Here is a 24,216-nt window from a genome sequence, read left to right on the forward strand (position 1 = left end):
CTCCTGCATCGGCAGGCGGACTCTCAAGCACTGCGCCACCAGGGAAGCCCTAAATGTTCCTTTTTTAAAAAAATGGCAACTGATCTCTGGGGCATATCTTCAATTCTGGGAAGAGGCAGCATGAAGTACAGGGCACAATAAAGTGGTAGAGGCGCTAACGTGCCACGTTAGGCAGGTAAGGAACAACACTGACAGACTGGGGTTTTCAGGCCAAAATTCCAGTAAGAATCCGGACAGAGGCCATGTTTTATATGTTCTTTTCAGAAAATTCCAGTAAGTACTCAGACTCACGCTGGATATGTAGTAAGAATGAAGACATCTCTCACACGTCTGGCATGAAGTATCTATAGGTTTCTGAGCATAGAGAGACATCTGGACCAAGAATGTAAGTGCCTCTTAATTTATATAAACATAGAAAGCTATCCCCTAAAATCAAAACCAACAAAATTGGAATGAATTTAATGTGATGAAGACCAGGAAGGTGTCTTCTACCCTCAGTACTCATGGCCCTTAGCCCTCCTGCAGGAGTTACAATAGAGTTTTCCCTTCTGTCTAGAAACTCCTGCTGCCTGGGCTCCCACACACCACATTCTCCAGGTTCTCAACTGATCTCTCTTCCACCGACTCCTCTTCTCTCCATTGCTCCCACTCCAGTCTGCCGCCACAATTGCAAACCCTGTCCTGGGCCCTCGTCCCTTCTTTGTTATCCTTCCTCCCAACTCAGCAAAATCAACCACTTGCGCGGTTTCAACTATGAGAACCTCCAAGCTGAGTCCTTTCATCAGCGCTTCTAGACCCACATTTCCAATGAGCTCTAGACTTCCAGATGAATGTCCTGTTGGAAACTACGATTCCATCTGCACAACAGGAGACCCTCCAATTCATTCCTTCCTAAACTTTTCCTTCTCTTGAACTTCTAATGAAAGCAGCACACCCCTCGCTGAACCACTCAGGTTGAAAGCCTGGTGTTAGCCTCTGCTGCTCTTCTGTTCCTTTGCCCAGCAGATTCAAACAGTTCTGTAGAAGCCGCCTCTGCCATGCTTCTTGCACTGTCACTTCCTTTCCATTTTCATTGCCAACATTATCTCTTGACTGCACAACTGCAAGAGTCTTCTAAGCAATCTCCCTAGCAACGTTATATGTTGTACATATGTATCTTTTTAAAGCCCCGGCTCAAAAATTTTTTATTGTTTCCCTACTGCCCACCCTCCAAAGTTCAAACTCTTTTAATTGATATTAACAGTGTCTGATCAGTCCTCCACCAACTTCCCAGCTTGATCCCCCTCCTGTTCCCTGTACTTCAAACTGGATAATCGCTCATTCCCCAAACCTGTCCTATGCCTTCCTGACTCCACCTGGAAATGGGTACCTCTTCATCTTTCATTTTCTAAGATCCAGCTATAATGCTGCATCTTTCACGTAGCTTCTTCCCCCTTTCTCACCATCTAATCCCCTCCACCTGAAAAACAGAATGCAATCTCTACGTCCCCTGGACTACCACAGCATTCTGTACTTCTAACGGCACTCATGTCACTTCCTGTCTAGTTCCATAGTTAGTAGCATATCCAGCTGTCTTCCCCGCTAGACTGTAAGCGACATGAAGGAACATATCTTTGTGTCACCCCCTGGGCCTAGCAGGTATAAGTATTTGTATAACCAAATGGCTGAATGTGCTACAGTAGAGAACAAAAGTAGAGGCCAAAAGGGAAAGGAATTCCAAAATCAGATCATGCTGTTCAGAGGGAGATTTGTGTGTAAAAAGAGAATTAAATGAGCTCAATGGATTTCTCTTTCAAGGGACTCAAGTTCAAGTCTGGGTTCAGCAACTAGCTGTCATCTTGAGTAAGTGACTTTATTACCTCAAGCCTTAGTTTCTGTAAAATGGAAAGGTCAAAGTTGATGCCTCAGTGGTCCCTAGAGTTCCATTATTCTTACCTCCCCAAACAGCTTTCTACTGTAGTCCTGGCAGACTTGCCGCATCCAAAGTTTAATTAAATAGGATGCTAAGGGAACTGGAATGATTTAATTTTAAAGCAGAGATGGCAAACTTTCTAGCTTGTAGGTTAGAGAAAGCTGTTAGTTTAATATCACTCAGGCCTCAGAAAGTTTTAATAGACGCACTAACTCATCCCAATAAACCCCAGAATTCAGCTGTGTGCACCAGTGGAAGCAAGACTCGTGGTAAAATACAGGCCATCATTCTCTTGGGAGTCCCCTCTCTGACACTTTCCTCCGAGATTGCTATCTGACACACTAAGCAGACTGTCTTTTCTCAGCAGGCCCTTTGGTAAAACTGTCAAATGGACTGGTGACAATGGAAGCTTCAATGGAGGACAGACGCTAAGGATTTGAGGAAGCCAGGGACCTTGAGAATGACTGTGGATGCTTCACTAGGTGTGTGCTGGGCAAAGGTGTACTTTGGTCAGTTTAGGGCTTAGAAAGAAGATGATGGCTTTGGTCTCGTCAAATAGGAGGGTTGAGCTACAGAGAGCAAATACTTGACCAAAAAGGAGAGATCAAGGCTATTTTGGAGAAAAGGTACTTCAGAAGTGGTGATTTCAAGGTGCTTCTATTAATTATACTTCTATTTTTGTGAGCTGCTAAAAAAATAGCTATTGCAATTTTGGGCTGCATTAATAAGAGTCTAGTGTCTAATGACAGAAGTAACAGAACACTCAGTCTTTTTCACTAGTTAGACAATATCTGGAATGTTGTGTTCAGTTCTCAGCTCCCTATCAGCTACCTAGAGGTTATCCACACAGGATGCTGATTGGTCTAGCTGTGGCAGGAATAAAAAATGTTTTACCTGGAAAGGTGCAGATTAACAAATATTAGGAAGGTTCTCTTGTAGAAGCACAGACTCAGGCTATGTTGCGTCAAAAACAAGGCCAGAATCAGTAACAAATTCACAGCAAGGCAGCCTTCATAACAGAGAAGTTGTTAATGTAGAGTTTTTAACTCTGTAAAAGATTAACTCATGAAGCAGTGAGACCCTATCATTAGACATACTCATTCTCCAAACTTAACAGTCTGCACCACTCAAAACTGTCCCGTGTTTTATACGGTCCCTGGATTCCCACCAACCTACATAACTCTTACTTCTCCATCAAGACTCAGTTTAAATGTTGCTTCCTTCAACAGGATTTCCTGACCTTCCAGATAAGCTAGGTGTGGGTATTAAATGCTCCCAAGCATTCTGTCCTTTGTTTACCATGTGTCTTCTCTGACATAATTATGTGTCATGAAAACTGGGGCTGTGTATTTTCAGTGTGCAGCATAGAAACTGGCATACTGTTATCCGGTGAATAAATGATGGCCATCAATCAGGAATGCTACAGAAAGAAATCCTACAATGACAGAAGTCTGGACCACATAATTCTCAGGCATCTTGTAACTTTCCACTTACATGACTTTGGTGTAATCTAAGATTTATGTTAGCATTTCTGGTAGTTAGAATCTACGTCAAACTTTGGTCACCTAGAGCCTCCATTCCTTTTTCACTGACAATATTCTACACTTGTAAAATTGATTTAATCCACTGTAAGGCTTCACATTTGAAAGGAATTCATTTAACCTAAATATTTGGGTATATTCACAAGATGGAAGATTACATAGCCATTAAAAGTTACGTTTCCTGTGGGAAGATGGAGTACATGTGCTTTTCCCTATGCCTTCCGCTAAGTACAAGTAAAAATCCTGGACGCTATATATAAAACATACAGAGACTTCCCTGGCGGTCCAGTGGTTAAGACTCCACGCTTCCACTGCAGGGGGCACGGGTTCAATCTCGGGGAACTAAGAACCCGCATGCCACATGGCACGGCCAAAAGAAACCAAAGAAAAAAACCAAAAAAACAAAACAAACAAAAAGAAGATTCTGGAAGGTGGGAAGAAGAAGGCAGACAAGCTAGGTACCTCAGGACCTGAGGAATGACACAGCAGTGAGTTCCCTGGGTTTTCTTTTGCCTCATGTATCCAAAACTTAGAGCTGCAGAAGTACAACCTGGAAATGCCAATGGGTACAGACCAATAAAAGCCTAACAAAAGCCTGCTCTCTTTAGTGAAGGATCAGGAAAGATGATAACCACTCTACTTCAGCCTGACACCTCAGAAAAGCTCTGTCTCACCACTCCCACCCACTCAAGCAGAGGCTGAGTGGAAATTTTAGAAAAATAAATTACTGAAAAATAGAATGAATGAAATAAAAAGCCTAGTATTATAGTTGGGCTCAAGAGCAGAATGGAGGAGACAGTGGAAAGAATCAGTGAAATGGAAGGCAAAACAATAATGACCTAATCTGAACAACAGAGAGAAAATAAACTAAAATAAGGAAAGAAAAGAAAAAGAAAAAAAACAGAGCCTCAGGGACCTGTGAGACTATAATAAGACCAGAGTCCTGGAAGGAGAGGAGAAACGTGGTGGGGCTTAAAAGTACTTAAAGAAATAATGGATGAAAACTTCCCAAATTTGGCAGGAGGCATAAACCTACAGATTCAAGAAGCTGAGAAAACCCCAAACAGGAAAAACTCAAAGAAATCCATGCCAAAAGACATAATTAAACCTGTAACAATTAAAGACAAAGGAAAAATATCATGAAAGCGGTCAGAGAAAAAATGACACCTCTCTGAACCTAAATAAGTTAACCTTCCCAATAAGTATCCCATTCCTCAGAAACCCCACTTCTTCCCTGAGAGTGGTGAAATTATAGGGGATTAAGAGGCTCAGTGAGTACAAGAGGTGGCCTCAAAACCACAAATGATAAGGAAATCTAAGTAGGGAAGAGGAATATTATCATAAGAGGAGAAATGATTCTCATATAACATGAAATAACTTTGCACGGTGCTCAAGAGAAATTAGAGAAAACAGCAAAGTAGGAAGTTTTCTGTGATATGTACTATTTTCCCATGAAATACAATGTTTAAAAAACTGCTCGTTCTTAAATGCACAGTTGAAACAATTTTACGGCAGAAATTTCTAAGTTTAAGATGAAATGGACCTGATCTCATATAAAAAAGTATTGACAATGTTTAAAAAAAAAAAATGGGGGATGGGCTTCCCAGGTGGCGCAGTGGTTGAGAGTCCACGTGCCGATGCAGGGGACACGGGTTCGTGCCCCGGTCCGGGAAGATCCCACATGCCGTGGAGCAGCTGGGCCTGTGAGCCATGGCCGCTGAGCCTGCGCGTCCGGAGCCTGTGCTCCGCGACGGAAGAGGCCACAACAGTGAGAGGCCTGCATACAGCAAAAAAAAAAAAAAAAAAAAAAAATGGGGGAAAAAATCATTTCAAATGACAGCAGATTTTTCATCAGAAACCATGAGGCCAGAGGAAAGAAGCACACTATTTTTCAAGTGTTGAAAAAAAAGAAAAATTGTAACCGAGCAGGACACTATGGGGACTTTTCAGGACAGACCCCTCCCCCATATCCTCTGCTGTACCTCCTCTCTGAAGTACCTAGATAATAGTATCTGATGCACACTTTCTGAGTTGTTTTACAGATGCTAAAACCACCAATGGAAGAAATAATTACTTGATGATCATGAGCACAAAGCTCCCCAGACCTACTGGCACCAAAGGATTGATAATGTTAATTCCTATTATTCTACACCATCAACCAATCAGAGAATTGTGCACAAGCTGATCACATACCCTGTGGGTGGGGGGGGGGGTTGGAGGGGGATGCCCTTGCTTTTAAAAATGCTTTGCTGAAATCCTTCGGGGAGTTCGGGTTTTTTTTTTTTTTCAGCATTAGCTGTCCGGGACTACCTGCTTGGCACCCTGCAATAACTGCTGCACTTTCCTTCACCACAACCTATTGTCAGTAGAACTGGATTTACTGCAAACAGGCGAGTGGACCCAAGTTTGGTTTGGTAACAATATCAAACCAGAATCCCATAACCTGCAAAAAAAAATTCTCCAGGACCAAAGGAAACACCAAAACATTCTTAATCAAGGAAAACTAAGAGAATCTGTTGCCAGCAGACCTACACTAAAAGAATGGCTAAAGGAGTCCTCCACACAGAAAGGAAATAATATAAGAAGGAACCCTGGAACGTAACAAAGGATGAAAGAACAGAGTAAGTAAAAATACAGGTGAATTCAATATGCTTTCTTTCTCTCTTAAGTTTTCTAAATTATGTTTGACAATTAAGCAAAAATTAAACACTGTTGTGCTTCTAATATACTTAGAGAAAATATTTAAGACAATTATATTATAAATGGGAGAGGATAAAGGGGCGTAAAAGAAGGAAAAGTTTCTACACTCCACTCAAACTGTTAAAGTTAACACCACCAGAAGCCTGTGATAACTTATATAGTATAATAACTAGAGTATCCACTAATAAAGCTATACAGAAAGATTTACTCAAAAACACTATAGAGGGGCTTCCCTGGTAGCACAGTGGTTAAGAATCCACCTGCCAATGCAGGGAACATGGGTTCAATCCCTGGTCCAGGAAGATCCCACATGCTGCGGAGCAACTAACCCACGAGTCACAACTACTGAAGCCCATGTGCCTAGAGCCCGTGCTCCGCAACAAGAGAAGCCACCACAATGAGAAGCCCATGCACCGCAACGAAGAGTAGCCCCCACTCGCCACAACTAGAGAAAGCCTGCACGCAGCAACGAAGACCCAACGCAGCCAAAAATAAAATAAATAAAATAAATAAACTTATTAAAAAAACACTATTGACAAATCAAAATGGAATTCAAAAAGTATTCAAGTAACCCACAGGAAGGCAGGAAAAAGAAAACAGAAATGAAAAATGGAAAAGAAGGGCTTCCCTGGTGGCGCAGTGGTTAAGAATCCACCTGCCAACGCAGGGGACGGGTTTGAGCCCTGGTACAGGAAGATCCCACATGCCACAGAGCAACTAAGCCTGTGCACCACAACTACTGAGCCTGCGCTCTAGAGTTCACAAGCCACAACTACTGAGCCCACGTGCCACGACAACTGAAGCCCGCTTGTCTAGAGCCCGTGCTCCACAACAAGAGAAGCCACCACAATGAGAAGTCCGTGCACTGCAACGAAGAGTAGCCCCTGCTCACCACAACTAGAGAAAGCCTGCAGGCAGCAACGAAGACCCAAAGCAGCCAAAAATAAACAAATAAATTCACTAAAAAAAAATGGAAAACAAACAAAAATAATAATAAACTTAAACGCTAACATATCAGTAAGAGTAGGTGGTCTAAGGACAGAAATTGGCATAATACATTAAAAAACATGATTGAACTATGTATTGTCTTATCACTTCAAATATAATGATATAAGCAGGCTGAAAGTGCAAGGATAGAAAAAGATGTATCATGCAAATATTAATCAAAGGAAAGCAGAAATGTCTATATTAATATCAGGTAAAATAGACATAAGAAAGAAAATTACCAGAGACACAGGGGGGACAGGATATAATAATAAAATCATATAATGAAGGCATAGCAATCCTAAATGTATATGCACCAAACAAGACAGCTGCAAAATATGTGAAGCAAAAATCAATAGAACTGAAAGGAGAAACAGACAAACCCACAATTAATGTTGGAAACTTCAAATCCCCTCTTTCAGCAACTGACAGAACTAAACAGAAAATCAGCAAGGATATAAAAGAACTCAACAACACCACTGACCAACAGGCTCTAATAAATATTTATAGAGCACTTTATCCAACAGTAGCAGAATATACATTCTTTTCAAGCACCCATGTAACACATACCAAGATAGACCACGTCCTGGGCCATGAAAAAGAAACCTCAACAAATTTTTAAAAATTGAAATCATATAGTGTGTTCTCTGATCACAATGAAATCAAACTAGAAATCAATAACAGAAAGATAACAGGAAAATTTCTAACACTTGGAAACTAAACAACACACTTCTAAATAATCCACAGGCCAAACAGAAAATCTCAAGGGAAATTTTTTTAAAAAGCTGAATGAATGAGATGAAAATGAAAACACAACATATCAAAATTTGTGGGATACAGGTACGTAGTACTGAGAGGGGAATTTATAATACTAAATGCATACATTAGAAAAGAAAGTCTCAAATCAATAATCTAAGCTCCCACCTCAAGAACCTAGAACAAGAAGAGTAGAATAAACCCAAAGCAAGCAGAAGGGAGGAAATAAATGAAAAACCCAAGGAAGGAAAAACAAAAGATAAAGGCCATGAGATTGATTTTGAGACTACTTAGGACTGATAAGCAGATGAAAGTAAACCAAGTGAGGCTGCTAGCTTCTTCTGGGGAGAGAGCACACATGACTGAGGAGTGCACTGGAAAATCACTCTAGAACACTGCTACAAAGGGTTCATTTCTGAATTCCTAAGTCCCTGTACCTATGTAATTATCTTTTCACATTCTGGGCTAAGGCACAAAGTAAAAAGCAACAGTCCTTTGAAGGTTAAAATGTCTTATCTAAGTGTTTGAAACATTAGCAACAAAATTTCCTACCACTATTTAAGGGGACAGCACAAAAGACCAACAGATATCCATTAAGTTAAAGCTCCGAAGGGAAGCCACAAACACCAGCTAAATTTACCTATTTTTACACATGACTTGAATACTGGTTGTTCGGTAATTTGGGATCTTTCCTTCAACCCACTGACAATACTGGATATAGGTTTTCTCAAAAAGTCTTTCTTACCTCGTAGAAGAAGGGATGTCCAGCCATATCGAAGATGTTAACTTTGATTTCTCTGTCTCTGACTTGTACCCTGAAATGTTCAAATGCAAACAATCCCAAAGAAGGTCATGGCTTCTGTATTCATATTAATATCATTTATGTCGCTTATGAATTTCAAAAGGTTATGTGTATGAAATTTAAAAGAGGTTCTTAGCGCCTCTTCTTGATTCCAGATAATCTTTACAACAGGAGCCACAACCTGGCAGGTGGCTCCTGTTTTAAGAACCCTGAACTCACTTGGAATAAACACCCTCATTTAGCCTCACCTTACCTGGACACTTCAGTCCACACCCCGTAACAAACAAATAGTAGCTATTACTGTGGTGCTAAAAAAAAAATGGATTAGGGACAGTAGGAGCAAGATGAAGGAAAACAAAATGTTTTACTTCACTTAGTAAGACATCGTAATTACTACTGGTTATGCTGGTTACCATGCAGTACAATAAATAGTATAAAATAAACAGTATAAAGATGTATATTATTAATGTTGATTGTTTAATTTTCCTATGCCCTTCATTAGAGCAAGAACAATAGTCAATTTGTTTTCAGAAATTTGGAAATACAGAAGAGAACAAAAAGGGAAGTAACAACCATTCATGTTAGAATTAACTACTGTTAACATCACAGTATACTTGCTTCCAGTCCTTTTATTTTTTTAAAGAAAAATCACTATTACTGTTTCTATAGCAAAGGCGGCTGGTTGGGGATGGCTGACGGGAGTAATGGGGCAGGCCGCGGGACCCTTGAAGGATTGTGCGTGACTGCAGGCAGCCTCCTTTGGGAGGCCGTTTCCATTCATTTTTCACCTCGGTCCCCACCCCAGGACTCTGGGCCTCGTTTTCTTATCTGGAAAGAAGGGTGTGGAGTTGTCTCCCCGCCCACACTCAGTGGTGGTAGGGCAAACCGAGGGCAAGCTGCCCAGCAAAGGTGCTGGCCTGGCATGCAGTCCCTGTGGCTCCTGTGTGGCCCCATTTCTGCCCTCTGAAGCAGCAGAGCCCACACACCAGATGTTACAGAACCTCCCTATCTTGGCTGCCCATCTCTGCAAATATGTGACCAGACTAGAATGGTCAACCCCAGGAGAGGCTGGACACAGAAGGCACTGCCCTGCCTTTGAGAAACCTGGAACAACTCAGTGAGACACAGCTGTGTAGGTAAAGAATACCTGGATGGCAGAGGAGACAAGATTCTGTAGATAAAAGCCACACTCACATCTGCACCCAACCAGGAGAGCGGAGGAGTGACTGGTCTCCACCATGGGGCCAAGGACTGCCACATTCCCTCCTCCTCCTTCTTTTGAACAGCTTTACTTTAGTATAATTGATGTACAGTAAGCTTCACATGTTTAAAGTATATAATTTGATGAGTTTGACATATGTCTACGCCTGTGAAGCCATCACCACAGTCAAGACAATGAACATATCACTCATTTCCTTGGGCCCCTTTGAAACCCCTTCTTCCTGCCCTTCCTGCCCTACTTAGCCAACCACTGATCTGCTATCAGTCACTATTAGGTCAGTTTACTTTTTCTAGAATTGGATATATGTGGAATCATACCGTGTGTTCACTTTTTTGTCTACCTTCTTTTACTCAAGATTATTATTTTAGGGTTTATCTATGTTGTTGCATATATGAATAGTTTGTTCCTTTTGTTATTGAGTAGTATTCCATCATATGAATATGCCACAGTTTGTTTATCCATTAATCTGTTGATGGACAGTTGAGTTGTTTCTAACTTGGTACTACTAGAAATATAGCTTCTATGAATGTTCACATACAAAAAACAAAACAATTAAAATCACTATTGGAAAATGAATGAATGAAACTTCATAAATAATTCAAACACTAAAGAAAAGTAGAAAGATGGGGCTTCCCTGGTGGTGCAGTGGTTGAGAGTCCGCCTGCCGATGCAGGGGACCCAGGTTCGTGCCTCAGTCCGGGAAGATCCCACAGGCCGCAGAGCGGCTAGGCCCGTGAACCATGGCCGCTGAGCCTGTGCATCTGGAGCCTGTGCTCCACAACACGAGAGGCCACAACAGTGAGAGGCCCACGTACCACAAAAAAAAAAAAAAAGTAGAAAGATGAAAGTTTAAAAGTTATCCCAAATCCTACCACCCAGAAGAAAAACCTTCATTAATATAGATGAACATTACTGTAGACTTCTTTCTGTACATAGATAAGACTGATAGACATAAATATTTTTATAAAATTGGGATTATATTAATTTAAAAGCATAAAATTTACATTTCACTGAATTTAACAAAACAACAAAAAAGAAACTGATGTAAACTGGGAGGAATTATTGAGCTTTAAATATAAATGCTCTTTACTACAGAAACAGTATTTCCTAAAAACATTCCTGTAAGGTTAAAAATGGAGATTATTAGCAATAAATTAACAGATTAAAGTTATGTTTTTTTAAGTAACATGTTTCAGTTTAGACAGCATTGATAAGAGTCCCTCCCATGGACTACAAGGACAGCGGCAGCACCTGCTCCCATTGTTTCTATACTACCTCCTGGTTTATTTATGATTATTGTTCCCTGTCCAAGTTTATAATATCCTCTATTACTTTTTTTTCACTTTTTTTCCACTTTCTTTTCTGAAACCATAATTCCTACAGTTGTTTTATATTACTTGTATATTTCAATCAAACTAACAACTAATCATCATGATTTCTTCATTCCTGAATTCTCTGCCACATTTCATCAATTCTAAGATGCAAATTTTTCATTTTAACATCTGTGAAATCAGGATCCATCTTACAAAAGACAGTGTGAGAACAGCAAAACAAAACAACAGAGTTTGAGAGCATCTGCATTAGATCTCGTGTAACAATTTATATTAGAAAGTTTTGCCAGATAGCAGCTGAGAAGGGATGGAACTGTAGTTTATAAAATCAGGAAGTAACACAAATGTGTTCACAAATTGAAACTCAAAAGAGGTCAATTTAATGCAGAAGTCTGACAGAGGAAATTACCTTAAGAAAAATGGTAATTCATTACCTCAAGCCAGTGCTTGCTTTCCTAAATTGTGGCCTGAAGACCACCTGCATCATTATATGGAAATATGGGGAGGGTGTTTAAAATGTAGTCCTGTGCCCCACCTCAGATCCAGTGAATCAGAATCTTAGTGGGTGGGTCTTAGGAATATTCATTTTCACAAACTCTACAACTAATTCTTAAGCATACTGAAATCTGAAGGATGGAGTGGGAATCTATTTTTGTTTTGTTTTGTTTTTTAACATTTTTATTGGAGTATAATTGCTTTACAATGGTGTGTTAGTTTCTGCTTTATAACAAAGTGAATCAGCTATACATATACGAATCTATTGTTTTGACTGCCCAAAACAGTACCCTCCTTCTCCCAACTGTGGTTTAAATGGGTTCTTCCATCTTCATTTTTGATGCCACTCTGCTGGCCACAGCTAACTGAGCTGGGGAAAGGCACCTATCTCCACCTGGACAATCAAAACCTTACCTGGTATTTTTTAAATTTGTGATTAGTTTTGGTGAACTTGAGAGCTACCAGCAGCTGTGGAGAAGGAGCCAAAAGGTAGAGAGAGAGACACGTCATGAAAGGAACAGGTTATATTCTCTCCCTGGTTCCAGTGATCTCTGAGGCCCAGCTACATCCTTATAATTGGATTATGTGAATTGATATTTTTTTTGGCTTGAGTTGGGTTTCTGTCAATCATATCCTCCTCCTCACCATAAGACAAAAAATAAAAATAAAATATCAACCAGAAACAATACAGTCAGCCTTACGGAAGGCTCTGTATCCATGGATTCGACTAAACTTGGATCAAAAATATTCAGAAAAAAATTCCAGAAAGTTCTAAAAAGCAAAACTTGAATTTGCCGCAAGGTGGCAACTATATATTTACATAGCATTAACACTGTATTTAAAACTATTTATTGATATATTGTATTAGGTATTATAGAGATGATTTAAAGTATTGAGAGGATGTGCATAGGTTACATGCAAATACTACACTATTTTATATAAGGGACTTGAACATCTGCAGACTTTGGTATCCACAGGGGATCCTGGAACCAACATCCCTTGGATATTGAGAGATGACTGTAGTCTGTTGAATAAACCACAGTTCTAGGGCATAACATGGTAACTCTTATTTCTTAAATGAATAAATTAGCTACTTAACATGGATTCAAAACAAAACTGCCTTGAATAGGATATCCTACCATATAACTGATGAAATCCTGTGCCCTGAAGTATAGATACACCCTACCACTTTAGTCTACCTTCTTGAATGTTGCCCTCATATTCTAATGTTGCAAACTTCCTCTTCAGATGTATCTATCTTACCTAACGATAATTATTTATTGAGTATCGACTATGTATAAGCACTGTACCAGGCACCTGGAGATAATTTATACTAATAGCCCCTTCTTAATGGAGTTTTAAATCTAGCAGGAGACATTAAACATATACAAACGATAACACAAGACAATTTATGCTAAGACCCATGAAAAGCAGAGAATTTTAATATTTCTGTCATTTTCAACTAAAATGAGTCCTGACTGATAAAGGAGCTGTTGAGAAAGCCATATGGGAACAGTTACACTTTATAACTTGAGGAGATTGACAGGCGGAGAGATGAGGGGAAAGGACATTTCAGGTGGACAGAATGAATGATGGCACTGAGATAGGAAAGTATGATGGCACAAATTCAGCATGGATGGAGAGTAAACTGTGTAAAAGAATGAGATAAGAGAGAAGGGAAGGGGCAGGTTGGGGTCTCAACAGTGAGCACCTGAAATTCCACCTTTGGGGATGTGCTGTCTACCCCAATTCTACTTTCCCCCAGTGTAATTTCCTGTTAATGTGACCCTATCTCCCCAAGCTCAACCCACCCTTGATTCATCTCCAAATAAATCCCCATTTATACCTAATTTTACTCTTCCCAGATCATTTTTGCTGGATTCTAATAGGATGTAAAGATCATAAAAGGAAGTTCTCTGATAGAAAATTTTCCACATAATATTTAGGCTTTTGGGAGAGAATATTTCAAAATTCTCTAAAAATATACCTGCTAACGAGACCTGCTGATATAGAAACATGCTTCCTGAAAAGCTACATCTGCCAGGCAGGATTTGTGCTGACTTGCTCATTACCAGACCCTACACCCCACACGAAGCCTGGCAAACAGAAGGTACTCCATGATGAACAAATGATGTGATTACTACTATCTGTAAAGGTCTCATTCTTATGTGTCCCAGTTTATCTTCAGACTCTCCATTTCAAGACAGATCAGTTTAGAAGGGTTCTGAATTTCTATGTAATTTGCAAGCCCAAGGAAAGAATATATGTACTCACTTTGTGACTCCATAGTCAATTCCAATTGTTGCAAGGTATTTAGACACAAATCTTTTCTCACAGTATCGCTTTATAATACAGCTCTAAAAAGGTAAAAATACATGCTTTTAGTAAAGACACTCTGGGAACATATACAAAATAAGCACATTTCTTCATTATGGTTTCTTCATTCACCACGAGACACAAAGCTTTCTCAAGAGCCAAAACTATAAAATAACTGAAACAAATACTAAAGGTGAAGATTTTAAAGAAAAATTATTTTAAAATTCTTCCCTTAATACCAAATATGGGTATGTTTTCAGTTTAGCGTTCAATCCTTGTTCTCTTTTCTTTCTTTTTTAATAAATTATTATTTATTTATGTATTTATTTTTGGCTGTGTTGGGTCTTCGTTGCTGCGTGTGGGCTTTCTCTAGTTGCAGCGAGTGGGGGCTACTCTTCTTGTGGTGCGCGGTCTTCTCCTTGCGGTGGCTTCTCTTGTTGTGGAGCACGGGCTCTAGGCACGTGGGCTTCAGTAGTTGTGGCACGTGGGCTCAGTAGTTGTGGCTCCCCAGCTCTAGAGCACAGGCTCAGCAGTTGTGGCGCATGGGCTTAGCTGCTCAGCGGGATCTTCCCGGACCAGGGATTGAATCCATGTCCCCTGCATTGGCAGGCGGATTCTTAATCACTGAGCCACCAGGGAAGTCCTTCTCTTTTCTTTTGAAGACCTCTTCTACTCATATATTTTTAATAATAATACCAATAATAATAATACCAAAATATGTGTCTACCTTGACTTCCCTCCCCAGACCAGATCCACATCTCCAAATATCTACCAGACTAATTTCTACTTAGATGCCCCAATCACTGTTCCACAAACTCAAAATGCCCAAAAATGAACTAATCTTATACATAAAACAGCGAATCCTGCTCACATCCTAGTTCTGTTAATAATACCAGCATTTTCCCAATTACAGGGTATTAAATTATTAAAGTCATGTTTGATTCTGAGTCTTTCTAAACCTTCTTTTGAATGCTTCTTCCACCTTTCTCCTCACTCCAATCCCCACTGGTAACATTCTGGTTTAAGTCTTCATCGTCTACTTCTGTACAACTACAACTACAGGAAATTCTTTATTGGCCTTTATGTCCCCTTTCCCTCCCAACTTCAATCAGCACTGCATACCACTCATGTTATTTCACTTCCCTAACTCAAAAATCTTCAGTGGCTTCTCACTGCCAAGAGTTCAGCATCCAAATTCCTTTGTCCGTTATTCAAGGTCCTCCATAATCTGGCCCTAATCTGTCTTTTCTGTCTAAACCCTTCTAATATAAACCCTCCATTTCTGCAAAACTCCCAGGCCTGACTTTTGTCATTACTTTTCTCTCTACTTGGAAAGAGCTTTCTCCCTTCTTTCCAAATCTTACTTATCCTTTAAGGTCCAGTGCAAACTCTGAGCTTCCAGGTTATAAGAGATCTTGCCTACATCTGAACTTCTCTAACACTTTTCATATACTATATGTGTATATAGTACATATACTATATAGGTATATAAATGTGTATATACATATATAATGTATTTGTTATCAGTTATTCGCTGCCTTGTTATCTTTTCACATGTGCATATTTATCTTACTTCTTCAGCTAGACAGTAAACTACTTGAGGGCAAGCACCGGTATTTTACTTCTTTATACCTTATAACTTTATATCTGAGCAATTAGCTCAGTGCCAATGAAAAACTGAATTAAAATGACTTGGACATTAATGGCGATCCTTAGCACTCATGAAACATAATTTACTTGGAGTGCTGGTCATGAAGCTTATTCTGCTCAAACACTTTCCTGATGAACCTCAATCTATATTAAATAGGACAGTTGCTTTAAAAAGTACTTAATAAGCTCATTGTGAACTGAAGGAAAAACTTCTTTGGAGTGAGTACTGCTAAGAGGCTATACTTTTAAAAAACACTTTACAGGTTGAAAGCACTTCTCAAATGTTTTCTCTCACAATATCCTAGAAAAATAAATACAGCCTTTTTCTAAATTATTCATGAGATTAAGGGACCTGGAAGTCCTTTAATTCCAGTACACTATTTAAACACTAGCCCTAAGTATTTAAAGTGATACACATTTAATTAATGGTATGAATAACTACTCCCTATAACCAAAGAGACAGGGTTCCTGGACCTTAGGATCTTATAAACTAAGTTAAATAACATAAATAGAGAGAGACTTTTTTGCTTTCTCTATTTTTCTTAAATAGATTTTTTTAGGTACTTTTTTAATGCAGTTCCAATTAAAATCTTAACCAATTAAAATCTTAAGTTTTGAAAAAAAAATCTTAAGGTTTGAATTTTTTTTTGCCTAATAGAATTACCCTAAAATTCATATGAAAGAACAGTTATCTGAGAAGAACTAATCCAAGTATGAAAAACAGGAAAGGGGCAGGGCCGTAGAAAGAGGTGGGAATTTGTATTGACAAATATTAAAATATAGTCTGAAACTGAGAGAGTATTATACTGGCATAAGAATAGACAAGTAGGTCAGTAGAACAGAACAGAGAGCTCAGAAATAGACCCCATTATATGTAAAAATTTAAAAAGTGACAAAGGTGATATTTAAAGTCAATGGGGAAAAAAAATTTATTTAGTAAAATGTTACTTGCACAATTGCATATCCATCAGGAAAAAAATTAAGTTGGGCCCTGAATTTCCCTATATACAAAAATAAATTACAGATAAATTTATGATTTAAGTATTTAAAAATAAAACAATAAAAATTTCAGAAGAAAATGTGCAATATATGTACAACCTTAGGGAAACCTTTTCAACCAAGAAAGAAAACCCAGAATCCATAAAAGACAGGCATAATCTGTATGTGTATGGCTGATTCATTTTGTTGTGCAGTGGAGGCTAACACAACATTGTAAAGCAACCATACTCCAATAAAGAAAAAAAAAAAAAAATGGACAGGCATAGCCAAAGCAATCTTGAAAAAAGAGCAAAGCTGGAGGTATCATACCCCTTGATTTCAAGCTATACTACAAAATGGCAGTAATCAAAACAGTAGGATATTGACACAAAAACAGACACATAGATCAGTGGAATAGAATAGAGAGCCCAGAAACAAACCCACACTTATATGGTGAATTAATCAGTGACAAAGAGGGAAGAACATATAATGGTAAAAGACACCCCCTTCAATAAATGGTGTTGGGAAAACTGGACAGCTATATGTAAAAGAATCAACTGGACTACTTTCTCACACCATATACAAAAATAAAGTCAAAATGGATTAAAGACTTAAATCTAAGTCCTGAAACCAGAAAACTCCTAGAAGAAAACATAGGTAGTACACTCTTTGACATCAGTCTTAGCAAAATTTTTTTGGATCTGTCTCCTCAGGCAAGAGAGACAAAAGTAAAAATAAACAAATGGGACTATATCAAACTAAAAAGCTTTTGCACAGCAAAGGAAACTATCAACAAAATGAAAAGGTAGCCTACTGACTGAGAGAATATACTTGTAAATGATATATCTGATAAGGTATTAATATTCAAAATATAGAAAGAACTCAGACAACTCAACATCAAAAAAACCAAATAGCCCAATTAAAAAAATGGGCAGAGGATCTGAATAGACATTTTTCCAAAGAAGACATACAGATGGTCAACAGGCACATGAGAACGATGCTCAGCACCACTAATCATTAGGGAAATGCAAATCAAAACCACAATGAGATATCACCTTTTACACCTGTCAGAATGTCTATCATCAAAAAGACAACAAATGACAAGTGTTAGAGAAGATGTGAAAAAAAAGGAACCCTCGGGCTTCCCTGGTGGCGCAGTGGTTGAGAGTCCGCCTGCCGATGCAGGGGACGTGGGTTCGTGCCCCGGGCCAGGAAGATCCCATGTGCCTCAGAGCGGCTGGGCCCGTGAGCCATGGCCGCTGAGCCTGCACGTCCGGAGCCTGTGCTCCGCAACAGGAGAGGCCACAACACTGAGAGGCCCGCATACCACAAAAAAAAAAAAAAAGAAAAGAAACCATCGTGCAATGCTGGTGGGATTGTAAATTGGCGCAGCCACATGGAAAACTGTATGGTGGTTCCTAAAAAAAATAAAATAGAACTACCATATGATCCAGCAATTTCACTTGTGGGTATATACCTGAAGAAAACAAAAACACCAATTCGAAAAAATACATGCACCCCAATGTTCACTGCAGCATTATTTACAATAGCCAAGATATGGAAGCAGCCTAAGTGTCCATCTGTAGACGAATGGATAAAGAAGATGTGACATATAAAAATGGAATATTACTCGCTATTTTAAAAAAATGAAATCTTACCATTTGTGAAAACATGAATGAATTCTAGAGGGAATTATGCTAAGTGAAATAAGTCAAAGAAAGACAACTAGCATATGATCTCTCTTATATGTAGAATCTAAAAAACAAAGCAAACCAACAAAACAGAAACAGACTCATAGATACAGAGAACAAATGGGTGGTTGCCAGAGGGTACGGGGGATGGGGAAGTGAAATAGATGAATGGGATTAACAGGTACAAACCTCCACCTACAAAACGTAAGCTACTAGGATGTGTTATACAGCATAAGGAATATAGTCAATAATATTGTAATAACTTTGTATGGGGACAGCTGGTTACTAGACTTGTGGTGATCATTTCATAATGTATGCAAATGTCAAATCACTATGTAGTACACCTGGAGCTAACATAATATTATACGTCAACTATATTTCAATTTTAAAAGATAGGCATAATTGAGTATATACAAATAATAATAAAATCAATTGTATGGCAAAATATAAAAGTATTAAAGACAACACACTGGGGCAAATACCTGTAACTCATATGACTGTGGCAAAACGTTAACAACTCTAACGTCCCCCAACCAGAAAAACTGGTAAGAAAGACACATTATCCAACAGAAAAATAGGCAGGGACTATAAATTGAGCAATCCACAGAAAAGCAAATCCAAATGTTCAAAAAGCATTTGAAAAGATGCTCAGCTTCATCTGTGGTCAGTGAAATGCAAATTAAAGTAACAATGAAATTACTTCTCACTAACCAGATTAGTAGCAATCAAAAGAATGACAATACTGTGTTGGCAGGGAGTTAGGGGGAAATGTACCAGCATATTACTGGTAGAAACACACCTTTTTGAAGAGCAATTGGCAATCACTACTAAAATTTTTAAATGTGCTATTCAACTCAGCAGTTCTACCCCTGGGAATCTAGTCCAGGTATTTAAGGATATATATACCTATAGAAATGTATTATAGCAAGATTGTTTGTAGTAGGGAAAAAGGGAAACAAGTGAATTCTCATCAATAGAGGGGATACTCGCATGTCATGGACTATTATGCAACCATGAAAAAGAGTGATTGGAGCTATGTCAGATAATTGGAGGAATCACCACAATCTACTGATAAGAAAGAAAAAGCAGGGCTTCCTTGGTGGTGCAGTGGTTGAGAATCCCCCTGCCAATGCAGGGGACACAGGTTCAATCCCTGGTCCAGGAAGATCCCACATGCCACGGAGCAACTAAGCCTGTGCACCACAACTACTGAGCCTGTGCTCTAGAGCCCGTGAGCCACAACTACTAAAGCCTGCGTGCCTAGAGCCCGCACTCCACAATGAGAAGCCACCGCGATGAGAAGCCCGCGCACTGCAACGAAGAGTAGCCCCCGCTCGCTGCAACTAGAGAAAGCCTGTGCGCAGCAATGAAGACTCAACACAGCCAAAAATAAATAAATTAAATAAATAAATAAATCCTGGATGTCATTAAAAAAAAGAGAGAGAGAGAAAAAGCAAACTCCAGAGAAGTATATATAATACTGTACAATGTGGGTACTTTTGACTGCAAGTAAGGGAAACCAATTCAACTGACTTAACAGGAAAATATTTACTATAACTGGAAATCTAGAATTAGGGCAGTCTTCAGAGTTGGTTGATATGAAGAGTCAATGGTAAGAACATCAGGATCAGATTCTAGAGGACACTGAGAACTGGGCTGGGATTCTGGGGTAAATTGATGCCAATGCAGAAAGCTGAATTGGATATAAACAAAGACCACAGAGAAATTCCCCCATTGAGGGAGTTAAGCCCTTGGGAATCTCCTTTTACTTACTGCATCTCCAGAACCTCTAAAACGATGCTGAATAATAAAAGAAAATAGTATGTATCCTTTTCTGCGTCTAATTTTACAGGAAATGGACTTAGCATTTTACCATTTGATATGTTTGCTGTTGGTTAACAATAACTATTGTTTTAAAAATAATAATAAAAAATATTGTTTTTCATATTTAAGTAGTTTCATTTATTCTGATTTTGCTTAAAGTGTTTATTAGGTTGATTATATCATTTTTTTTTTACAGTAAATACTTTCTCTAGTAATCAGTTCATATAACAAATTATGTTGATTAACTTCTTGATGTTTAACCAAGTTTGCACTCCGTGGGATAAACCCTACTTGCTAATAGTGAAATTGTTTTGATATGTTGCTGAATTCTATTTGTGGATATTTAGGAACTATGCATCTGTATGTATATGTGAAAATGGTATATACTTTTCTTTTTTGATACTATATCAAGTTTTGCTATTTAAGTTATCATGACTTTACATAAATAAATTGGAGTGCTGTTCATCTTTTTCTTTGCCTTGGAATAACTTAACTGAAATTATGCGTTATTTAGAGCTTAAATAAAGCTTGTTCATGAAGCCATCTGATCCTGATACCTTTTTGGATAGTAAGTCTTTTAATTGCTTTTCCAACTTCTCCTTAAGTGACTGGTCATTTGGGTTTTCTACTTTTTGAGTCAATTTTGGTAATTTATATTTAGCTAAGAAATCCTCCATTTCCTCTACATTTTGAAATGTGCTCCCACAGAACTAAATGTAGTAGTCTCTAGTCTTTCTTTCAATTTCCTCCAGTATGTGATTATGTCTCCTTTTCAGTATTAATGTTGTAATTTTTTGCTTTCTCTATTTTTCTTAAATAAAATTTTAGGCATTTTTCTTTTTCATTAATCTTTCCAGGGTATTCTCTCTTTCTCTTGGTGAGTTTTGTGTCATTTTTCTTCTGTCTTAAGTATTAAGTTCCTTTACTTTTTAAAATTCCATACCATAATATACCATAATATTCATACTTTTAAGGCATACAATTCGGCGGTTCTAGGCATATTCACAAAGTTGTACAACTATTATGTTCCTTTCTAGGCATATTCACAAAGTTGTACAACTATTATGTTCCTTTAGTTTTTAATCTCCCTTTTTTAGAAATGAGTAAGATAATGCATTTTCCCTTCACTACAGCTTTAAATTTGCCCTGAAGATTTTGGCATGCATTCTCTCCTTTCATGGCTTTCTAGTTATTTTGTCATTTGCTTTGATTTGCCCTTTGATGCAAGGATTATTTACTAGGGCATGCCTTAATTTTCAACTTGAAATTATTTATCTGTAAATCTTCCTATATTTTCCAAATTCTTTAAAATGAGTATGTATTACTTTTATAACTAAGGCAAAATTCTTAAATTACATTTAAATCTTTTATCTGTGAAAAATTTATCTTTGAGAAAGGCATTCAATAGGAATCCACTCCACCCCCAAATAGTAGAAAGTTATTGTAAAAGTGCTTATTAAATGGTCCCTACTTTCCCAGTTTAACTATATTTGTTGTAAACTGCATTTCCTTATATGTTTGGGTTCATTTCCGGACTCCATTCTGTTCCACTGATGTCCCTATATTTCCTCTCCCATATCAATAGGAAAAGACTGTAACTTTAAAATATGTTTTAATATCTGGTAGTGTTAGTCTCCTCTCATTTCTTTTCCATAATTTTCTTGCTGATTCTCACATTTAATTTTTCATAAGGACTTTAGTACCTTTTACTATGTTCTGAAGAAAAAAAAAAGTATTGCTGTTTTAACTGGAACTGAATCACATTTGTAGATTATTTTAAAGAACTGACATCTCTAAAATATTGAGTGATCCTAATTAAGAAGAAAGTATATCTTTCCATCTGTCTAAGTAATTTTGTGTCCCTTTGTAGAAATGTTTTTCATATAGGTCCTAGGTGCTCCCTATTTCTTCATAAGTTTAAACCTAGGCCCTTTATTTTGGTTGTTATTGTAAATTAAAATAGTTTTTCAGGGCTTCCCTGGTGGCGCAGTGGTTGGGAGTCTGCCTGCCGATGCAGGGGACACGGGTTTGTGCCCTGGTCTGGGAAGATCCCACATGCCGCGGAGCGGCTGGGCCCGTGAGCCGTGGCCGCTGAGCCTGCGCGTCCGGAGCCTGTGCTCCGCAACGAGAGAGGCCACAACAGTGAGAGACCCGCGTACCGCAAAAAAAAAAAAAGTTTTTCAATTATATAGTCCAAACAATTATAATCTGATATAGTAAAGCTGTAAAGTTTTGTATATTAATTTTGTCTTTTCTAATAGCGTTTCAGTTAATTCTCTTTGGGTTTCCAGATAAACAATCATACCATTAACAAATACTGATAATTTTGCTTTCTCCTTTCCAGAATTTTGTATGTTATTTCTTTCCCTTGTCTAATTGCATGGGCTAATAAATCTAGAATCATATTACATAAATGTGGTGACACACTGGGCATTTTAAGCTATTTCTAACATTGCACCATTAAGCATAGTAAAATTTTAAAAGTGAGCATGCTCACTTAGCCAGTTTAGTACATAACCTTCTAGAGGTTTTATTCTTTTCTTTTCAATGCCTGGCACATAATTGACATTCAATAATTGTAGACTTTCAGCTATGTTAATACCCACATACACATAGATACATAAACAGTACAAGATAATACTAAATGGAAAGAAAAGACACTAATAAACATTTACTGAGCATCAACTATGTGCAGGACACTGGCATAAACACTCCCATTAACAGCTTTTTTGGCATGTAGATCCTACTGGGAGTTGATTTTGACAGCAAATAATTATGGAAAGAGAGCACTGCAATGAATGTGAACCCCCAGGTTCTAATCCTGTCTCAGTCACTGATTTGATGACCTCGGAAGGCTCTTAACCAACAGCTTCCACTTACCCTGAAGGAGAGACAATTTGGGTGAAGAGGAGGCAGTCTTAGAATTCATGTGGGGAAAGACCTCCATTCACCTCTCGCCCTCCCTCCCCCCCATACTATGGGAGAGCTTAGAGCTGACAGCCAGTAGAAGCAGCACAGAAAAAGGCAGTGGAACTAAGACTTCTTTGAGATAATGGATGTGGTGACACTACCAGAAATAAAAACAAAACAAACGAACAAAACAAAATAATGCAGGCTCCCTGACATCCATTGCACGTACCCTGTGAAACACCTTCAGCATCAGTTATGCTCTCTTACAAATGAAATGTAGATTCTGGTCTCCACGTCTGCGGAGTAAATTTTACAAATCCCCATCCTCACACACGGCCCAGTAATTTCCCTTCGGCTCCCCAGCTCTGCTGGGGGTAACTAAACTTTTTTTCTCCACCTCTGAGTCCTGGACGGGTCACCTAGAACGCAAATATGGTATCCAGGCAAAACGATCTGACATAAGGACCCAGGCCTCCTTACTCTCTTTGGGATACATTCAAGGGTTAGAAGCCACTCGAGACACCTTCTTAGGTGTCGGAAGTGGGCAACCCAAAGGTCAAAAAGGTTAGGAGAGTTTTCCCCGCCGAGCCGCACCCCCCAGGACAGCCAGGCCTGCTCAGGGGCGGGGAGGAGGCTGGGTCCCAAGCTGTTGAGTGGCCGCCTTCCCAGCCAATCGCCACGTCGCTCCGCCGCGCTGTGGTCCCGCCCCTCCCAGCGCAGTACTCACTTTTCCCACTTCAGCGTTGCCCATGGAGATGACTTTGATACGCAGGGACTTGCCAGGCTCTTTCCGCTTCGGTATGTTGGCCTCCATTGCTCTGGCTCTCTCGGGGCCGCCGCCTTGGTCTCTCCTTGCTCCCCACGCTGGCCCGTCCCTCAGGCTTCCTCGACCAATGGCGGAACTGCTACTCTCGTCACCCCCCCGGCTCCGCGTCTTGCCATCCCTGCCTCTGTCTGGCAGCGGGCGCGGGCAGCTGGGAGCTTACGGAACAGGGTGAGGGAGGAGAGAGTCTCGCGATGCTAGAAAGGGGCAGCGTGACGTCATCGCCAGTCTCCGGAGGCTGTTCTCTGGGGTCGCGGGATTTAGTCCGCGCTGCGTCCTTC

At 39.2% G+C, this 24,216-nt stretch overlaps 1 protein-coding gene across 2 annotated transcripts in view; it reads right to left on the reverse strand.

The window, feature by feature from the left end:
* Positions 1–24,065, reverse strand: part of DNAJC27 (DnaJ heat shock protein family (Hsp40) member C27) — a 40,395-nt gene extending 16,330 nt beyond the window's left edge. Inside the window, exons 1-3 of one of the 2 annotated variants that reach the window (XM_007455507.1) lie at positions 23,840–24,065; positions 14,018–14,100; positions 8,639–8,708 (exon numbers count right to left, since the gene is read on the reverse strand). In XM_007455507.1, coding sequence (XP_007455569.1) covers positions 8,639–8,708; positions 14,018–14,100; positions 23,840–23,926 — 240 coding nt within the window. In that variant the 5' untranslated portion in view covers positions 23,927–24,065. The remainder of the gene's footprint in view (positions 1–8,638; positions 8,709–14,017; positions 14,101–23,839) is intronic. The other variant, XM_007455508.1, reaches the window with a different exon arrangement.
* Positions 24,066–24,216: the final 151 nt, after the last annotated feature.

Source organism: Lipotes vexillifer, unplaced genomic scaffold (genome assembly GCF_000442215.2).
Source record: "Lipotes vexillifer unplaced genomic scaffold, Lipotes_vexillifer_v1.1 scaffold131, whole genome shotgun sequence".
In the NCBI taxonomy this organism is placed as follows: domain Eukaryota; kingdom Metazoa; phylum Chordata; class Mammalia; order Artiodactyla; family Lipotidae; genus Lipotes; species Lipotes vexillifer.